The sequence below is a fragment of the Canis aureus genome, chromosome 28, assembly GCF_053574225.1.
Source record: "Canis aureus isolate CA01 chromosome 28, VMU_Caureus_v.1.0, whole genome shotgun sequence".
Taxonomy (NCBI): Eukaryota; Metazoa; Chordata; class Mammalia; order Carnivora; family Canidae; genus Canis; species Canis aureus.
The window spans coordinates 24,884,347-24,900,765 of record NC_135638.1 but is presented as its reverse complement, the minus strand read 5'-3'; the positions used below and the strand labels follow the sequence as shown (position 1 = coordinate 24,900,765).

The 16,419-nt window shown below is 41.9% G+C and overlaps 1 protein-coding gene across 3 annotated transcripts in view; it reads right to left on the bottom strand.

The window, feature by feature from the left end:
• CPA6 (carboxypeptidase A6) overlaps positions 1-16,419 on the bottom strand; it is a 310,860-nt gene that overhangs the window by 65,727 nt on the left and 228,714 nt on the right. For all 3 annotated transcript variants that reach the window (XM_077876673.1, XM_077876671.1, XM_077876672.1), the window contains 2 exons: positions 15,544-15,645; positions 12,976-13,080 (listed from right to left, as the gene is read on the bottom strand). In XM_077876673.1, the coding sequence (XP_077732799.1) occupies positions 12,976-13,080; positions 15,544-15,645 (207 nt within the window). The remainder of the gene's footprint in view (positions 1-12,975; positions 13,081-15,543; positions 15,646-16,419) is intronic.

Here is a 16,419-nt window from a genome sequence, read left to right as displayed (position 1 = left end):
TACCCCAGCAATGTAGAAATATTGGAGACAGAAATTAAGTGCTATGCATAACTCTGGGCTACCTGGGACTAGCCATGGCTTAAGATACCCATCTGGGAAACCAACAACACCAAACTCTCAAAAGTGAACAAAACCCAAACTGCCTCATTCAGTTGGAGATGTTTTGAGAAATGAAGTAAATGAATAATTTTTTTCCTTTGAACTATACACTTTATATACCTTTACTTTCCATTTCTATGTCTGCTTTTCCTGTCCATGTAGATTCCTGCCCCCAGAACTTCTGCCCTCTGTTTGCCTTAAGTTTCTTTCTCTCCTTAGACAGCCTCTGTTCAATTTTGCAGAAAGCTATGTTGGCAAATTGAACTCCAATAATAAAAAAAAAGCTTTATTGAGGTATAATTTATATGGCATAAAAGTTACCATTTTTAGTGTACATTTTTAGTATATTTAAGGAGTTTAGCCTCTAAGTTCTGTATATTTGTTTCCTTCTTCTTATATAGCTATTCTAGTTTTCTTTCCTTTTCTTTCTTCTCTCTCTCTCTCTTTCATGAATTTAGTATCTGTATCACCCTCTTGGCCCATGAGAAATGTAAGAAAACTTGATAACAAGTTTTTAAGTTTTTATTTAAATTCTGGTTAAAATGTAGTGTAATATTAGTTGCAGATGTAGAATTTAGTGACTCATCACTTACATACAACACCCAGTGCTCATCACTACAAGTGCCCTCTTTAACCCATCCTTCTGCCCACCACCCTCCAGTAACACTGTTCTCTATAGTTAAGAATCTGTTTCTTGGTTTGCCTCCTCCCCCAACCACCATATAGTTAGTGTTCTTAAAGCTTCTTCTTTTTTTTTTTTTTTCATGGTAAAGGAGCATCTGTAGAACACAATTCAATAGCAAGTCCACTACGTCTGCTTCTTCCTCCCCTGACCAGCCCCAAACCATGAATATAACATCAGTGATGGTTCTGCTAGCCTAGTACAAACAAGCATTTAACAAAAGAGAGATTGCAATTCAAGCATATCTCTATTTCTTTTATTTTGCTTACAAGACATACAAATTTGTGATATGAATACCAGAAAAGAGGCGGCAAGTATTAAAATAAAAAATGATGGCTCTATATTTTTCAACATAATTAAATAATTTTCAATTTAAAAGATAACCCACAAGCCTATCATGTATTTTGCACTTTAAATGTCTGCCAACCAGCAGTTATATATTGAGATAATGAACAATTGTGAGTTATATATTGAGATAATGAATTCAATTTGAACACTTTTCAGAATAACAAAATAACCGAGCCCATGTTGTCATTTAAGCTGGTAGTTTGCTTCTGTATCACTGTTTTCTGAGCTTTGTGTGTCCAAGACATTCACGGACCCATCTGCTAAACTGGAGCGGGGAGCAGAAGTGGAAGTGGCTCTCAGGGCATGGCACAGGATGATCAAGCTGGCCGACAAAAAGAGGGACATATGGAACCAGAGCTACATCTTGATAATTCTGGTTTCCATGGCATAGAGAGTCAGGGTCAGTTGGGGATTATATAGCAGGGAAGAAAGAGCAATGAAAAAACTGCCTCCGATTCTCTGGGTAAGAGAGAACCTTGGTTCCAGACAGAATGGAATCCAGGAGTATGGAGACCTGGCTATCATTTTCATAATAGCTTTTTCATTTTGCGTTGTAATTAGAACAATTAATACAGAAAAATCCTATGTACCCTTTACTTCCTCCAAATGATAGCATCTTCAAAAACTATCGCATGCTATCGTACTCAAGAGTACTGACTTTGATCAAGACACAGAACTTGTCCATCACAAGGACCCCATATATAGCCACATCCACTTTGCTCCCATCTCCACCTCTCCCTAGCCCTGGCAACCACTAATCGGTCTCTCCATTTCTATAATTTTAACACTTAGTGAACATTATGTACATGAAACCACACAGCATGTATCTATCTGGGATTGGTTATTCATTCAGCATAATTCTCTGGCAATTCATTTAGGTTGCTGTGTGTTTCCATAGTTTGCTCCTTTTTATTGCTCAGTAGTTTTCCATGGAACGTGTATACTACTTTACCTATTCAGGCATGGAAGGCTACCTGGACTGTTTCCAGGTTTTGGCTATTATAAATAAAGCTGCTATAAATATTTATGTACAGGTTTTGGAGCAAACGTAAGTTTTAATTTCTCTAGGATAAATGCCAAGAGTATAATTACTGGGTCATATGGTAGTTGCAGGTCTAGTTTTAAAGAAACTGTGTGGAAGTGTTGAATCACTATACTGAACACCTGAAATTAATATTACACCTTATGTTAACTGGAAATTAAATAAAAGCTTTAAAAATTAAACTGTTAACTGTTTTCAAGGGTTAGCTCTATCATACATTCCCACTAGCAATGTAGAAGTGATCCAGTTATTCCACATCCTCCTTTGCATTTGCTGGTGGGGTCTCTCTCTCTCTCTGATGCATCTTATTTGAGTCATTTTGATATGTGTAGTGATAGTTCATTGTAGTTTTAATTTGAATTGCCCTGGTGACAACTTTTTATGTGATTTCCATCTATTTACCCTTTGGTAAAGTGTTTAGGTATTTTGCTCATTTTTTTTTTCTGACTGGATTGCTTACTTATTTTGGGGTCACATTTTGAGCTTACACACTTCAAATACAAATCCTTTATTAGACAGGTGGTTTGCATATATTTTCTCCTTGTCTGTAGCTTGTCTTTTTTGTCCTTTTAACAAGGTCTTTTTCACAGTACAAATTTACATTTTGATTGTTTGATAATGTCCAATTTATCAACGTTTTCTTTATGGAACATGATTTGATGTCAAATCTAAGGATTCTTTACCTAGGTTTACATTCTGGATATTTTTTCCTAAAAGTTTTATAATTTTACATTTAAGTCAGTGATTTTGAGTTTTTAAAAAAGATTTACTTTTTCTAGAGAGTGTGTCAGTGAGCATGTGAGCAAGGGCAAGGGGAGGGAGAAGTAGAGAGGGAATCCTCAAGCAGAGGCCCACCTACTCAGTACCAGGACCCTGAGATCATGACCTGAGCCAAAATCAAGAGCTGGCTGCCTAACCAACTAAGCCACGCGGGGATCCTGAGATAATTTTTGTGTAAGGTATGAGGCTTAGGTTGTGTTTTTTTAATTTATGTTTTTTGGCCTATGGAAGTCCACTTGCTCCAGCACTATTTATTGAAAAGGCTGTCTCTCCTCCATTGAATTGCTTTTCACCTTTGTCAAAATTCAGTTAGGTATATTTAGGTAAGTCTATTTCTGGGTCCTTTATTACATCCAATTTATCTGTCTTTATTCTGTTCCATTTGTCTTATCCTTTCATTTAGGTTGCTGTGTGTTTCCATAGTTTGCTCCTATGGAACACCACGCACCTTTGATTACTGTAGCTGTACATCTTGAAATTGGGTACCGTGATACTTTTGGTTTTATTCTTTGATTTTCTATTCTTTTTCTAGGTGCTTAAGGTGACAGCTTATTGTTTTGAGACTTTTCTTTTTTTTTTTTTTTTTTAGAGAGATATGGAGATGAGAGAGAGACAGAGACATGGGGGGTGGTGGCGTTGGGGAATAGGGAAGGGCAGAAGGAGAGAATGACTGTTAAGCAGGCTCTGCGCCCAGCACATGTTCAATGCAGGCTCAGTCTCACAACCCTGCAGTTAATCATGACCTGAGCCAAAATCAAGAGTTGGACTTAGTGACTGAGCCACCTTATTTCTAATATATGCATTTAGTGCTATAAAATTCTCTGTCCATTGATTTAACTGTGTCCCACAAATTTTAATATGTTGTATTTCCATTTTCATTCAGTTCAATGTATTTTTTAAAACCTACCTTGAGATTTTATCTTTGATCCATAGATAATGTAGCATATTATTTTCCAAGTGTTTGGATTTTCTTTTTATTAGCTTTCTCCTTTTGATATCTAGTTTATTTTAAAAAATATTTTAAAAAATAAAAATTTTTTATAATTAAAAATATTTTAATTCCAGTAAGTTAATATACAATGCGATATTCGTTTCAAGTATACAACACGGATTCAGTGGGTTTTTTTTTTTTTCCAAATTTTTATTGAAATTCTAGTTGGTTAACATATCCAATAATATTGGTTTCAGGAATAGAATTCAATGATTCATCGCTTACATGTAACACCTAGTACTCATCATAACAATGCCCTCCTAAATACTCATTACCCTTTTATCCCACTCCCTTCCCATCTCCCTCTAGTTTGATTTCCTTGTGGTCAGAGAACACAGTTCTGTATGATTTTCATTTTTAAAAATTTGCTGAGGTCGGTTTAGCCCAGAATATATAGAGAATAGGCACTTGAAGATAATGTGCATTCTGCCATTGTTGGGCAGAGTGATTTATCAAACGTTATTTAGATCCTGTTGGTTGATGGTGTTAAGTTCATAGCCTTGGTGATTTTCTAACGATTCTCTGTACGTTGGTCTTTTAAAAACACCAAATTGCTGGGTGGATTCAGTGATGGGGGTGGGGGTGAGGGGTCACATCTTTTTGAGTTTACTCCAGGAGCCCAACCATGTTCTCCCATGTTCATCTGAAACAAATCCCCTCAGGCTTTGAACAAGAAAAGGAAAAGAAACAGTTTTGAAATTTGCCAGAGTACCCTGTTCTTCTTAACAAGGCCTGACCTCAGGGGAAAGTAGTTAACCTGAGCCTAATCTGCTGGGATTTTATCAGAACATAATTGACCTGGGAAACGTCAACACCCCACTCTGCACTCCCCCTTCCTTAGCTCTCCTGTCCTGCCCGAAGGGAAGGACTGAGGGCATGCAGGAAGTCACAATCTCGGGGCTCAGGGGCACTGGAGACAGCCTAATTGGAGGAAGAATGCCTCCCTGCCACACACCCACCACCCACTGTAGGCCTGTCATTGAAGGCAGATATCATGAAGCACAGCATGATTATGTCTGGCTCACAACTAAAAGTTTGTTTATAAGACATGCTAAGTGGCAGAAAAAAACAGTTTTCAGAGACACAGCAAGCATGAGAACCAGTCTCAGGCATGGCATAGATACTGGAATTATGAGTCCAGGATATAAAATGATGATGATTAACATGCTAAGTTTCCTAGTGGATGAAGTAGATAGCTTACAAGATCAGACTGGCAATGTTAGAGTTGGGAATTCTAGGACAGAATGAAAAATATGCTAAACTTAAAAAAAAAAAAACTTCATGTGACAATATGAAGAATGAACTTCATGGGCTAATCAGTGGACTGGACACAGCCCAGGACGGTGAAGGAAGCTGGAGATAGATCAATAGGAATTCCTCAAAGTAAAAAGGAAAGACAAAAAAGAGAAAAAAAACCCCAGAGCAGAATGTCTAAGAACTGTGGGACAATATTAAAGGTGTAACACATTGGCAATGGAATACTAGGAGAAGAGGAAGGAGAGGTACAGGAAAGAGATTGGAGGAAATAATGTTTAAGAATTAAAAAAAAAAAAAAAAAAAAAAGACACTAAACAGTAGATCCAGGAGGTTCAGAGAACACCAAGCACAATAAATACCAAAAATCTGTACGTCATGGTGGTGGTGTGTCTGTCTGGCTCAATCAGAAGAGCATGTGACTCTTGATCTTGGGGTCATGAGTTGAGCCCCACACTGGGTGTAAGATAAAATAAATAAAGCTAAAAATAAAATCTGTACATAGGCATAACATAAACTGCAGAAAATTTTTAAAAAACAGCAAAAAGGGAAAAGGATTTATGGGGGAAAAACCACCTTACCTACACAGGAGCACAGATGAGACTACAAAGAGACTTCTCTTCAGAAACCATACAACCAAGGAGTGGAGTGGAATAAAAAAAAAAAGCCACCAAATTAAGAATCTGTTGCCTCTGAAGTTACCCTTCAAAAGTTAAGGAGAAAAAGACTCTCACAGATCAAAAATTGAGGGATTTGTTGCTGATCCCCTTGTCATGCAAAAACCATAAAAAAAATTTCTTCAGGGTGAAGGAAAATGATATAGGCCACCTCCACAGAGATTTGCCTGCTTCCAGAAAGACACGGATTTAAGGAGGAAAGCAGGCTCTACTGAGCAGCCATGAAAATCTCAGACTCTGCCAGTTCTATGCTTTTCTTGTGTGTTGTTACAACCGAAAATCTAGTCTCCTTTGGTACCTATGGGGACTCCCTTCAGTCTGGTTTCCCTGCACCCTGCCCGCTCCCCCTTCCCCCCATATCAGCAAAAGACAAGGACAGAGGGAGCCTCGGAGGGAGGAGATCTCTGGCACAGGCTTCTCTGAATGAGGGGAACGAGCCTCACCCAGGGACGGATCCCCCTGTGCCTGACACACTGCCGAGGAGGAAACTGGCACAGCTCTGCCACGACCCTCTAGGTGTGCTGTAGGGCCAGGTGGGCGACGGAGGCCTCAGTTTCAGGCTGCCCGTCTACTTGCCCCATGCACTGTGTAAGTAATTTCCCTTTCTGTCCATGCAAGGAGGAAAGGAAGGGTAGAGCCTTCCAGAACTCAGGTGCCCCCTCCCCCCAGCCCAACCGCTATCAGTCCCAGTTGCCAGGCACTGGTTTGTGTTGGAGACAGAACCCTCCTTGGGATTCTAAGCAGTTACTTGTGGCTCACAGGACACTGGCGACTGGAGGCAGAGCCACAAGGCCCTTTGGAGCCAGCTGGTGGAGGCGAAATGTCTCCCCAGCCAGTTCTGGAGCAGCTGTGCGCTGCCCTGCTGGTGCTCTGTGCAAGCATGACACACATGCCACACATGCCACACGTGCCACCGGTCTCTGGGTTTTGCTGGGAGGCTCTGGTAGGCACCGTGGTGGCAGTGTTGCTGGTGAAGAGTGTACGCAGCTCCTTGAGAAGAAGAAAGGGGCCGCGTGCCCAGGGTGACGCACCTGGGAAAGGCGTGGCGGAGCCGCACCAGAGGCGCCGGCCTGTGAGGCCCCCAAGGCGCCCGTGGGGGAGGCCAGTGCTCCCCCCTCGAGGACGCTGGCTCTGGCTGCCCCGAACAAACGCGGCACTGGCTGGCAGCCGAGCTCGCCCTGCAGGTGCTGGGGGGAGGTAGGAGGGGGCGCCCGCCTGGAACCCCTTCCCAGACCACTGATGAAACCCCCACCTCCGGAGCACCCCAGCAAGGGGAAGGCGCTGCGCCGAGAGCACGGGGAGGCCCAAAGGGCGGCCCTGGTCCGCAGGGCAGCCCAGCCCGGGCGGCGGAGGAAATGGGGGCTGCGGGCCGAGAAGGCAGCAAGGGGGAGCGGAGGAAGGCAGGCCGGAGCCCCGCGGTCCCCGGGTCCCCGCGCGGGGGCCCCCGACTCCAGCTGGCCGGCCCGGGCTCGGGGGGCGGCGCGAGGGGCGTCCGCGGGCGCTCGGCAGCCTCCCCCTGCGGCCCCTCGGCCCGCGCCCAGAGGGGGAGGACGGGCGTCCAGGGAGCAGGGGAGGAAAGCCGAGGCTCGCGGAGCTGCAGGGACAAGCACGCCTCCAGCTGAGGAAGCCTGGGCCGGACACGCGGGCGCAAAGGGAGGTTCAGGAGCTCCAGGAGCTCCAGGCAGCTCGACGTCCAGCCGGGCCGTGGGGAGCGCACCTCCTGCGCGGGGGACGGCGCAGCTGCTCCAGGTGCTCCAGGTGCCCCAGGGCCGCGGCCACGCCACCTGCCGGGCCCTCCGCCTCCGCCGGGCCGAGAGCTCCGGAGAGCCTCCTGCACGAGGGGAGTCAGGAGAGCCGCAGGGCTGCTCAGTCCAGGGGGAAAGAGTTCCACCGGCTGCAGGACAGCCATCGGCCGCGGTCCACCCCCCCCCCCCCAGCCTCCCCTCCTGTTCTTCTGACTCCGGATACCCTCAAGGGCCAGGGGCTCCCCGGCGTCCCCTGGGGCCCTGGCAGGGAGCAGGGGCGCGCTGGGAGGGCTCCGGCCCTGAGGTCCCCTGCAGGTCTGACTCCGCTTCCCAGCAGCAGCCAACATCCGCAACTAGGGCACAGTAGCACCTGTTGCTCCTCTGAGTTTAGATGCACCCCTGATGCCACACCCCTTGAGCCAAACCCCTTGCTCCTCTTAGTTCAGATCCACCCCTCAAGCCACACCCCTTGAACCATACCCATTGCTCCTCTTAGTTCAGATCCACCCCTCAAGCCACACCCCTTGAGCCACACCCATTACTCCTCTTAGGTTAGATGCACCCCTGATGCCACACCCCTTGAGCCAAACCCATTGCTCCTCTTAGTTCAGATCCACCCCTCAAGCCACACCCCTTGAGCCAGACCCATTGTTCCTCTTAGTTTAGATCCACCCCTTAAGCCACACCCCTTGAACCATACCCATTGTTCCTCTTAGTTTAGATCCGCCCTTTAAACCATACCTCATATGCCACACCCATTGTTCTTTCAGTTTAGATCCACCCCTTAAGCCACACCCCTTGAGCTGTACCCATTGCTCCCTTTAGATCTACCCTATTATTTAATTTGATGCTACATAGTTCTTAGTGAAGTCCCTATAACAGTATGAGTATGAGACAGTATTTTTCAATGTTAAACATAAAAAAAATGAAAACACCAAATTGCTGATACTACTGCTACTGAGAGTTGATTTTATTAAGGGATTATATGCCAAGCACCCTATTAAGTCTTTTACGTGTATTATATCATTTAATTTTCCCAATGGCCCAGTGTGTCACATATTACTGAGGTTCACAGAGATTAAACAACTTGTCCCGAGATCACACAGCTAGTAAATTTCAAAGCCAGCATTCCGTCCCAGGGTTGTCCAAGTACCTTTTTTTTTTTTGAAAGAGAAAGAATGAATGCACAAATGTATGCAAGCGGGAGAGAGACACAGAATCCTAGGCAAGCTTCACATTTAGTACAGAGCAGGACAATCAATCTCACAACCCTGAGATTGTGACCTGAAATGCAATCAAGGGTTGGACACTTAATTCACTGAGCTCCTGTGCAAGGAATATCTATGCAATCTGCTCTAAGGATCCCAGAAGGGCTTGATAAATTTTCTCCTAGTTCGCATTTGAATGAGAATGCAAACATAATAGCTGTAGCTAACTGTGGGGAAAGTCCTCACCAAAGTATCATGTGCAACCTCTAAGGAGTCTCCAGTGATTCCCATCTTTGGTATTCATACCCTTGTGTAGCACCTCCCACCCCTTGAATATGGTCTGGAACTACTGACTCATTTCTAATGGATAGAATATGGCAAAGGTGATAGGATGTCACTTCTGAGGTTAGTTTACAAAGAACTGGTTTCCATCTTGGGCCTGCTCACTCTTACACCCTCATCTGCTCTGAGGGAAGCCAGGTGCTTGTTGTGAGCTGTATTATGGAGAAGCCCATGTAGCAAGGAACAAATGTCTCTTGCCTTCTTCTTCTTCTTCTTTTTTTTTTTTTTTTTTTTAAAGATTTACTCATTATGCATGAGAGATACAGAGAGACAGAGACATAGGCAGAGGGAGAAGCAGGGTCCCTGCAGGGAGCCTAATGTGGGACTTGATCCCAGGACCCAGGGATCATGCCCTGAGCCAAAGGCAAATACTCAACTGCTGAACCACCCAGGCGTCCCCAAATGTCGCTTGCTTATAGTCATGGAGGACCTCTGGCTTCTAAACAGTCACCTAAGTGACCTCAAAAGCAGATTTCCCCCACAAAAGCCTGGAGATGACTAAAGATTCAGCTGCCATCTTGACTGCACCATTGTGAGATCTCTTGAGCTAGACACACGTGGCTAGTTGCACCAGGATGGCTGGCCCAGAGAAACTAACCAGGTTGTAATGTTGTTTTAGGCTGTTCAGTTTGCGGAAAGCATTTGAGAAAACAGAAGTGTAAAGCCAAACTTTTGGCCTCTGACCCGCCCCCTCTCCTTGGGTTGAAATTCCAGGGAAATCAAGAGATGGTAGAAACTACTGACAGGTTAGGATAAAAAAAATATTAGAAAGGGGATCTCTGTTCTGTTCACCACTTATCTCTCTGAGAAGACATTACCTCGCTTGACTTTTGCATGCCAATTAGTGGCAAATGCAGGAGGACACAATTGGCAGTGTGCCAGGAAGCAGCTGTGAGGGCTAGATGCAGCACCCCAGAGTCTCCTAGAAGCCAGAGAAAGATCCCAGAGGCTCCCTGGTGCCCCCAGAAAAGACATGGAAATTAGATTGAGAGCCTGGGACCTGATCATGGGACTTCTGAGGTAGAGGGGAGATGGCCCATGGAAGGGACACTGCCTGGAGCTCTTCTTGGACCAGCTGCCCCCTGCCTGTTTTGGGAGACTTAGGATTTAATGAGGGACTGAATTAGTGTCTAAGAGATGATTTTTTTTTTTTTTAAAGATAAAACATTTATTTTTCTGCTGGTGTTACAGGATTTTTTTCCTTCAGTGCCTGCGGTTCTTGGTCCTGTTGCTTCTAAGAATGTAGAAGTAGATCAGACCAAGAATGGTGGGCAGCACAGCAAAGTTTATTGAGTGATAGTAAAGTTTACTGATAGTACAAAGCACCCAAAAAAGTGAGGGGACCCAAGAGGGTTGCCTAAGAGATGATGTTCTAATGCTTGGTGGGTTTAAGTTTATTTAAATCTTTGACATTCTTCTTCTCCCTGTTCCCAGTACCACCATTAGTGGGAATGGGGTCTTCAAAGCAAGATGAGAACATCTTTAACAAGCCTGTAATGTGTAATTATCAACCCACTCCAGCCACTGCTACCAGCTTGGCAGCCCCACTGCTTCGACAAGACACAGGGGCAAGTGACCCCTAAGGCTTCTTTGCCCTATTTCTGGTTGCTGCCTTGACTCAGATGGGAAATTTTAAGTGATTAAGTGGAGGAGCAAGTGGACAGCCATAAACAGTGAGAGTGAGAGGTGTGGAAAGAGTAGCAGAGATATGGAAATGGCCAGACTCATGTGCATGATTGAAGATGGCCTGGTGAAAGAGGGATGAGGCCTTTCCTTACTCATCTTCAGTGAAAAGGAGCCTAATCTTAAATGATGCTTCTTTCTCTTCCTCCAAAATCAACTACCCTTGATTGATGGTCCTTATATATGCCTTGTCCTTTTTCTGTGGTTACACTGTATTTTCCTCTTTCTTGGAAACTTAGCTTGGGTTATAGGGCTGCCATATATGGCTGCAGATTGTGCACTGTCAAAATCCAGGGAGTACCATTTATAACCTATCAGATGATTTGACAAGTCATCTCCCAGAAATTTTTCCACATCGTTACCTCTGGATTCTCATTATTCCCATTAATAAATATTTGATGATTAAGTGACAAGTGTTGTTCTAGGTTCTGAGGATTTAGCAAAGAACAAAATAGAGTCTCTGCCCTTAGCACTGGTACAGGAAGAGACAGACAACCACATGAGCAAATAAAGTAAGTTTAGGTGTTATAAAGAAGTTGCATATGTGGGGGTGAGGTAAAATGTTTGGGAGATACATTCTTATACCCTTAAATAACACATAGGACCACAGTTTATAAGCAATAGATGTTCTATTCCTAGACATTTTTCCTCCTTTTCCTTTTGAAACTTAACATAGTAGATCATAAGTTGTATGTGTAACAGTGGATATTTAACACAAGGTAATAGAGTTAATTTTTTTTAATAGAGTTAATTTTTTAAAAAGATTTTCTTACTTTAGAAAAAGGGAGTGCATGCACGAGCAGGGGGAGGGGTAGAGGGGAAGGGAGAGAGACAAGCAGACTCCATACAGAGCTCAGAGCCTGACACAGGGCTCCATTTCAGGACCCTGAGATCATGACCTGAGCTGAAACCAAGAGTCAGATGCTCAAACGAGTGTCACCCAGGTGCAACTAGAGTTAATTTCTTTTTAGATTTTGTGTTTGTTATGAAATGTTAAAAGAATATTAATTCCTTAATACACTGAGTGTGAATGGTTTAAGAATTATTATTACATCAGGTTTACACAATTAAGAATGCTTATGTGGGTATGATGGCAGCAGAGACAGATTTTACAAATTTAGTACATTTCTGACATTTATGAGGTGTATTTTCCCAAGACTAGGAGAGCTCTCAACATCATAAACTGCAGCAGGGCACCTAATTTTCCTACAAAACACAGTGAAATAGAACTAAAGTATTTAAAGATCTTTTGTATTCTTAATGGTTCCTTATAAATAGGACTAAGGAAGTTTATAGGGTTATTTTCTGGCTTAGAACCTTCATTTACTTAGACTTCTTCACTTTCATTACCAGAACTAGTTGTTGATTTCCTTTTAAAAGAAAAAAAATGGTAATAGTCTTCAAAAAATAGTAATAAGTTTAAAAATAATCATAAAAATCATTGCATTCTGGATGATGAGTAGAAAAATAGCAAAACATTAAGATGTTGGTTTGTGAGGTTGGCCAATGCTTGGAATAGGGACCCATTTGACATATTAGCCTCAGAGGACTTATGATTTAAATGAAGGCTCTGATAAGAAATCACTATGAATCTTCAACCATTAGAGTTACTGAATACTACTAAAACTCGGAATGCAAAATCCACAGATGTGAAGGGTCTTTGATATTATATTACAGATAGCAGGAAAGCAAAATGCAATTACCTGCTCATCCTTTTATTGTTATATGTGAAATCATTGTGATAAGTGATATAGAATTTTCTAAATTGGATATTGTATGAGAAACTGCTCTGGAGCATAAGTGAGATGTTTAGCCTTTTACCATATAACAGCTACTTGGTTGGTTCCTAATTTGTCCACAAATTCATAAATGCTCTGAAACTCTGATTCTTTCTCACTAATGAGGGTTGGTAACTCCAACCTCCAAGGGCAGAGTTGAGGATAAATTGAGCCAGGGTTATGAGAGGTCTTCAGAAACATGAAAGTAACCCACCAAAATCAAGGTGTTTTCATTCAATCAGCTATTGCTGGCTTCAAGTTTCCAGTTCTGCTCCTTGAGCAGAATAAAAACACATGGGAAGCTTCAGTTAGCTGAAATGGACCTTGTATAAAGGGTTTAACTTACTTCTTTTACAAACCACTGACAAAAGGCAGGACCAATCCATTCTCTTGCGTGAATACCACAGTCTATCCAGACAGCTCTTTTGTAAGTCCGTGATCTTCTGCCCAGCTGAAAACAAGAGTATTCAGAGTAACCAACTCAGGCTTTTACTTTTAGATTTCACTGATTAGCATAATTTAATAAGATTTCAGTGTAGTCCTTCACTATGGTTTGATTCATTAGATAACCCACAAAGAAGATGGATTTCCTATCTATTTCAGAAATCCAGGCCTGTTTATGCAGAAATAAGTTATTGCCTTAATTATAAAACAAATAACTGGAAAATAGACAAAAAAGGAAATTCATTAAATAGATTTACTTCTTCTTTTTAAAAAAGATTTAATTTAATTAATTAATTTATTTATTTATTTATGGAGGGAGGGAGGGAGGGAGGGAGGAAGGGAGGATGCATGTGTGCGCAGGAAGAAAGACAGGAGAGAGGAAGAGAGAGAATCCCAAGCAGACTCCACACTGAGTGCAGAGTGTGATGTGGGCTTGATCTCATGACCTTGAGGATCATGACCTAAGCTGAGTTCAAGAGCCAGACACTAAACTGGCTGAGCTATTCAGGTGCCCCAAGTTTGCTTCTCCTTTAATATGTGATTGTTAAGTAAAATGTTAAATTCCCCTTTCTCCCAACCCCTCCTCCAAGACAATAAGATTCATAATCCAAAGAAATATTTCTTAAAGTAATTAGTATTTTTTAATTAAAAAAATTTTTTTTAATTTTAATTATTTGAGAGAGAACAAACATGAGCAGGGGGAAGGGCAGAGGGAGAGGGACAAGCAGACACTCCACTGAGCAGCGAGCCTAATGCAGGGGATCCCAGGACCCTGGAATCATGACCTGAGCTGAAGGCAGATACTTAACCAATTGAGCCACCCAGGTACCCCAGCAATAATTCTGTTTTATAGGTGGACAATGTCAAACTTTATACACAAAGTGGAAAAGCAAAACAAATTGATCTGTAGAGTCAGGTGACAGATTTTTAAAAATAATCTTATTATATCAATATTACATAAATGTGGTTTCTAACTCAGTAACAAAGAGGTAGCTATTAACATTTTATTCATAGGGGACCTTGTTTTCATTCATTACTTCACTAATACTTCAAGAAATTCTTTTTGGACATTGTGTTTGGTACTGGAGATTCAAAGATGAAAAGTCAAGGAGTTTATATGTTAGTCAGGAGGGCAGATATGGGAGCAATCAGTCATTATGAGGTGAACATGCATAAGTTGCTTAGTGTTAAGTCTAATTTTCCCAGGGAATAAAAGAAAGCTTTTCAGGGGAGGAACCTTGAATACTTGGGTAAAACTTGAAGCTTGGCCAGCAGACAAGTTGGAAGAAGGCATTTCAAGCTTGGAAGAGAATCTGGGAACACTGTCTTTGAAGAACTGCTTTTGGGGGATGAGGAAGAAATGGCAGATGAAGCTGGGCACTGAGGAAGAGAATATGTGAAATCCCTGGATCTGAGATAAAAGAGGTAAGGCTTCATCCTGTATTTCATGGGAAAGGAGTGTATATGTGAGAAAGAAAGAGGCATGAGCACAAGTTCACACTGACAGTGTGATGAGACCTTTATTGCAATAGTCCATGGAGAAGAGATCCAGAAATTAGTTAGGGCAAGAGCAGGGAAGACAAGAGAAGGAATTGGAGCAGATTCAAAAGATATTTAGAGGAAATAATTGTCAGTTCTTGGTGGTAGATTTAAAGGAAGTGGTAAAAATTAAGGAGATACAGAATGACGCTCATGTTTCTTGACTGCAATCACAGTGGTGCCATTATGAGTCTGAGGTGCTTTTGTGAAAATTGAGATGAGAAGTAGGCAATGATATATGAATGTAAAGCTCCAGAGAGTAGGCCCCAACTAAATAGAAAAGTCTGGAATGACTGTTGAGACCATGGGGTGGATGTGTCCTTCTAGAGAGGGAGAGCATAGAGTCTGAGCACAGTCTTGGGAAGACCAGAACCCATAGGAAGGGCAGGGAGAGAAGAGGAAATGAATGAGACTGGAGGGTATAGTCAGAAAGACAAGAGGAGAACCAACCAGGAGTCATTGTTGGTCTGGGCAAGAGAAGTTTTAGAGGAGCTGTGTGGGCAAAGGCCAGTGAGTCAAGGTCTGAATAGGAGGTAAAGAAGTGATATAGGGAAATCTTTATTGGCTGAGAAGGGATAGAGAGCCCTGGGTCAGTATCTAGAAGAGAATGCAGGGCCAATGGCTGGAAAGGATGCATCTCTTCTTAGATATTTGTGTAGTTTTGCATTGGTTTACCTTAAGTAGCACCAGCTCACAAATAATTTTGAAGGTCTTTATTTTTAAATGCATAAATAACTTTGAGTATGTTAGAAACAGCATTCTCTTGAACACTCAATGGCAAAAATTAAATATGGCCCAAAAATCTACGGGAAATTTTTTTCTTAAATTATCAGATAAATTAGAGATTCTGTGAAAGATCATTTCATTTCTTTTCCCTGTAAGTCAAACTTGAAAAAATGTTTACTAAATATCTTGTTAATAATGTTTTTACCTTTAAAACAAAAAGAGGCCTTCCCTCATATGATCTTCCAATAGAGAACATGTGAATGAGGCCTGAATGAGTTTTATTTAGATGATGCATCCAGTTTTGAATCTAAAAGCAAATAAATAACAAACCATGTCAGACTTTCCCAATTATGGAGCTTTCAGAGAACAAAAGGTAACAAATGGCAACAATAGGTCTCAGAGTTCAAAGAGCAAGCATGATTATAAAACTGAACAAAAATTAGTTTTTAAAAAAAATTTCCTTGAGATACTTAAAGTTATATTTTATTGACAGTCTTCACAAATAGTAGCTTCACGTCTTTATATTATTCCCTTTTTAATGCATAGATTCCACTACTTTTTAATCATTAGTATTTTGAAGGCAGAGCTTTATAGAAAATTAATCAATGTTTTCTGGGTTTGTTTTGAAAATAAAAATTATTTCCCCCAAAACATTTAAGAGGAAAAGAAATAAATCAGCTTCATGGAAACCATTCAAATTACTTGAAAGGGTTTGTTAAAGTCCCACATCTTGTAATTTGCCACTGAACAGAAGATACTAAGAAAAAGGCATTGTCTTCTGCATTTAAAGGTTATTCAAGCCACACATCAGAGGGCATACTCTGAATAATTTCCCCAATAACAGTGAGAGATTTGCATTGATCCAGTCATACACACTTATCTGTCATCAGGAGAAGGTATATTTGAGATAGATGAATAAGGCACTTAGAAATATGGATGACATTTCTGACTTAAAAGGCTCACGAGGAGTAAGGAAGTCACACAAAAGTGTTCCTCTATTCCATGTTGTGCAAGAGAGTCTATGCTAAAAAAATAGATTTTGAGAAGTACTCATTCTTTCTTTTCTATTCTTAATATAATG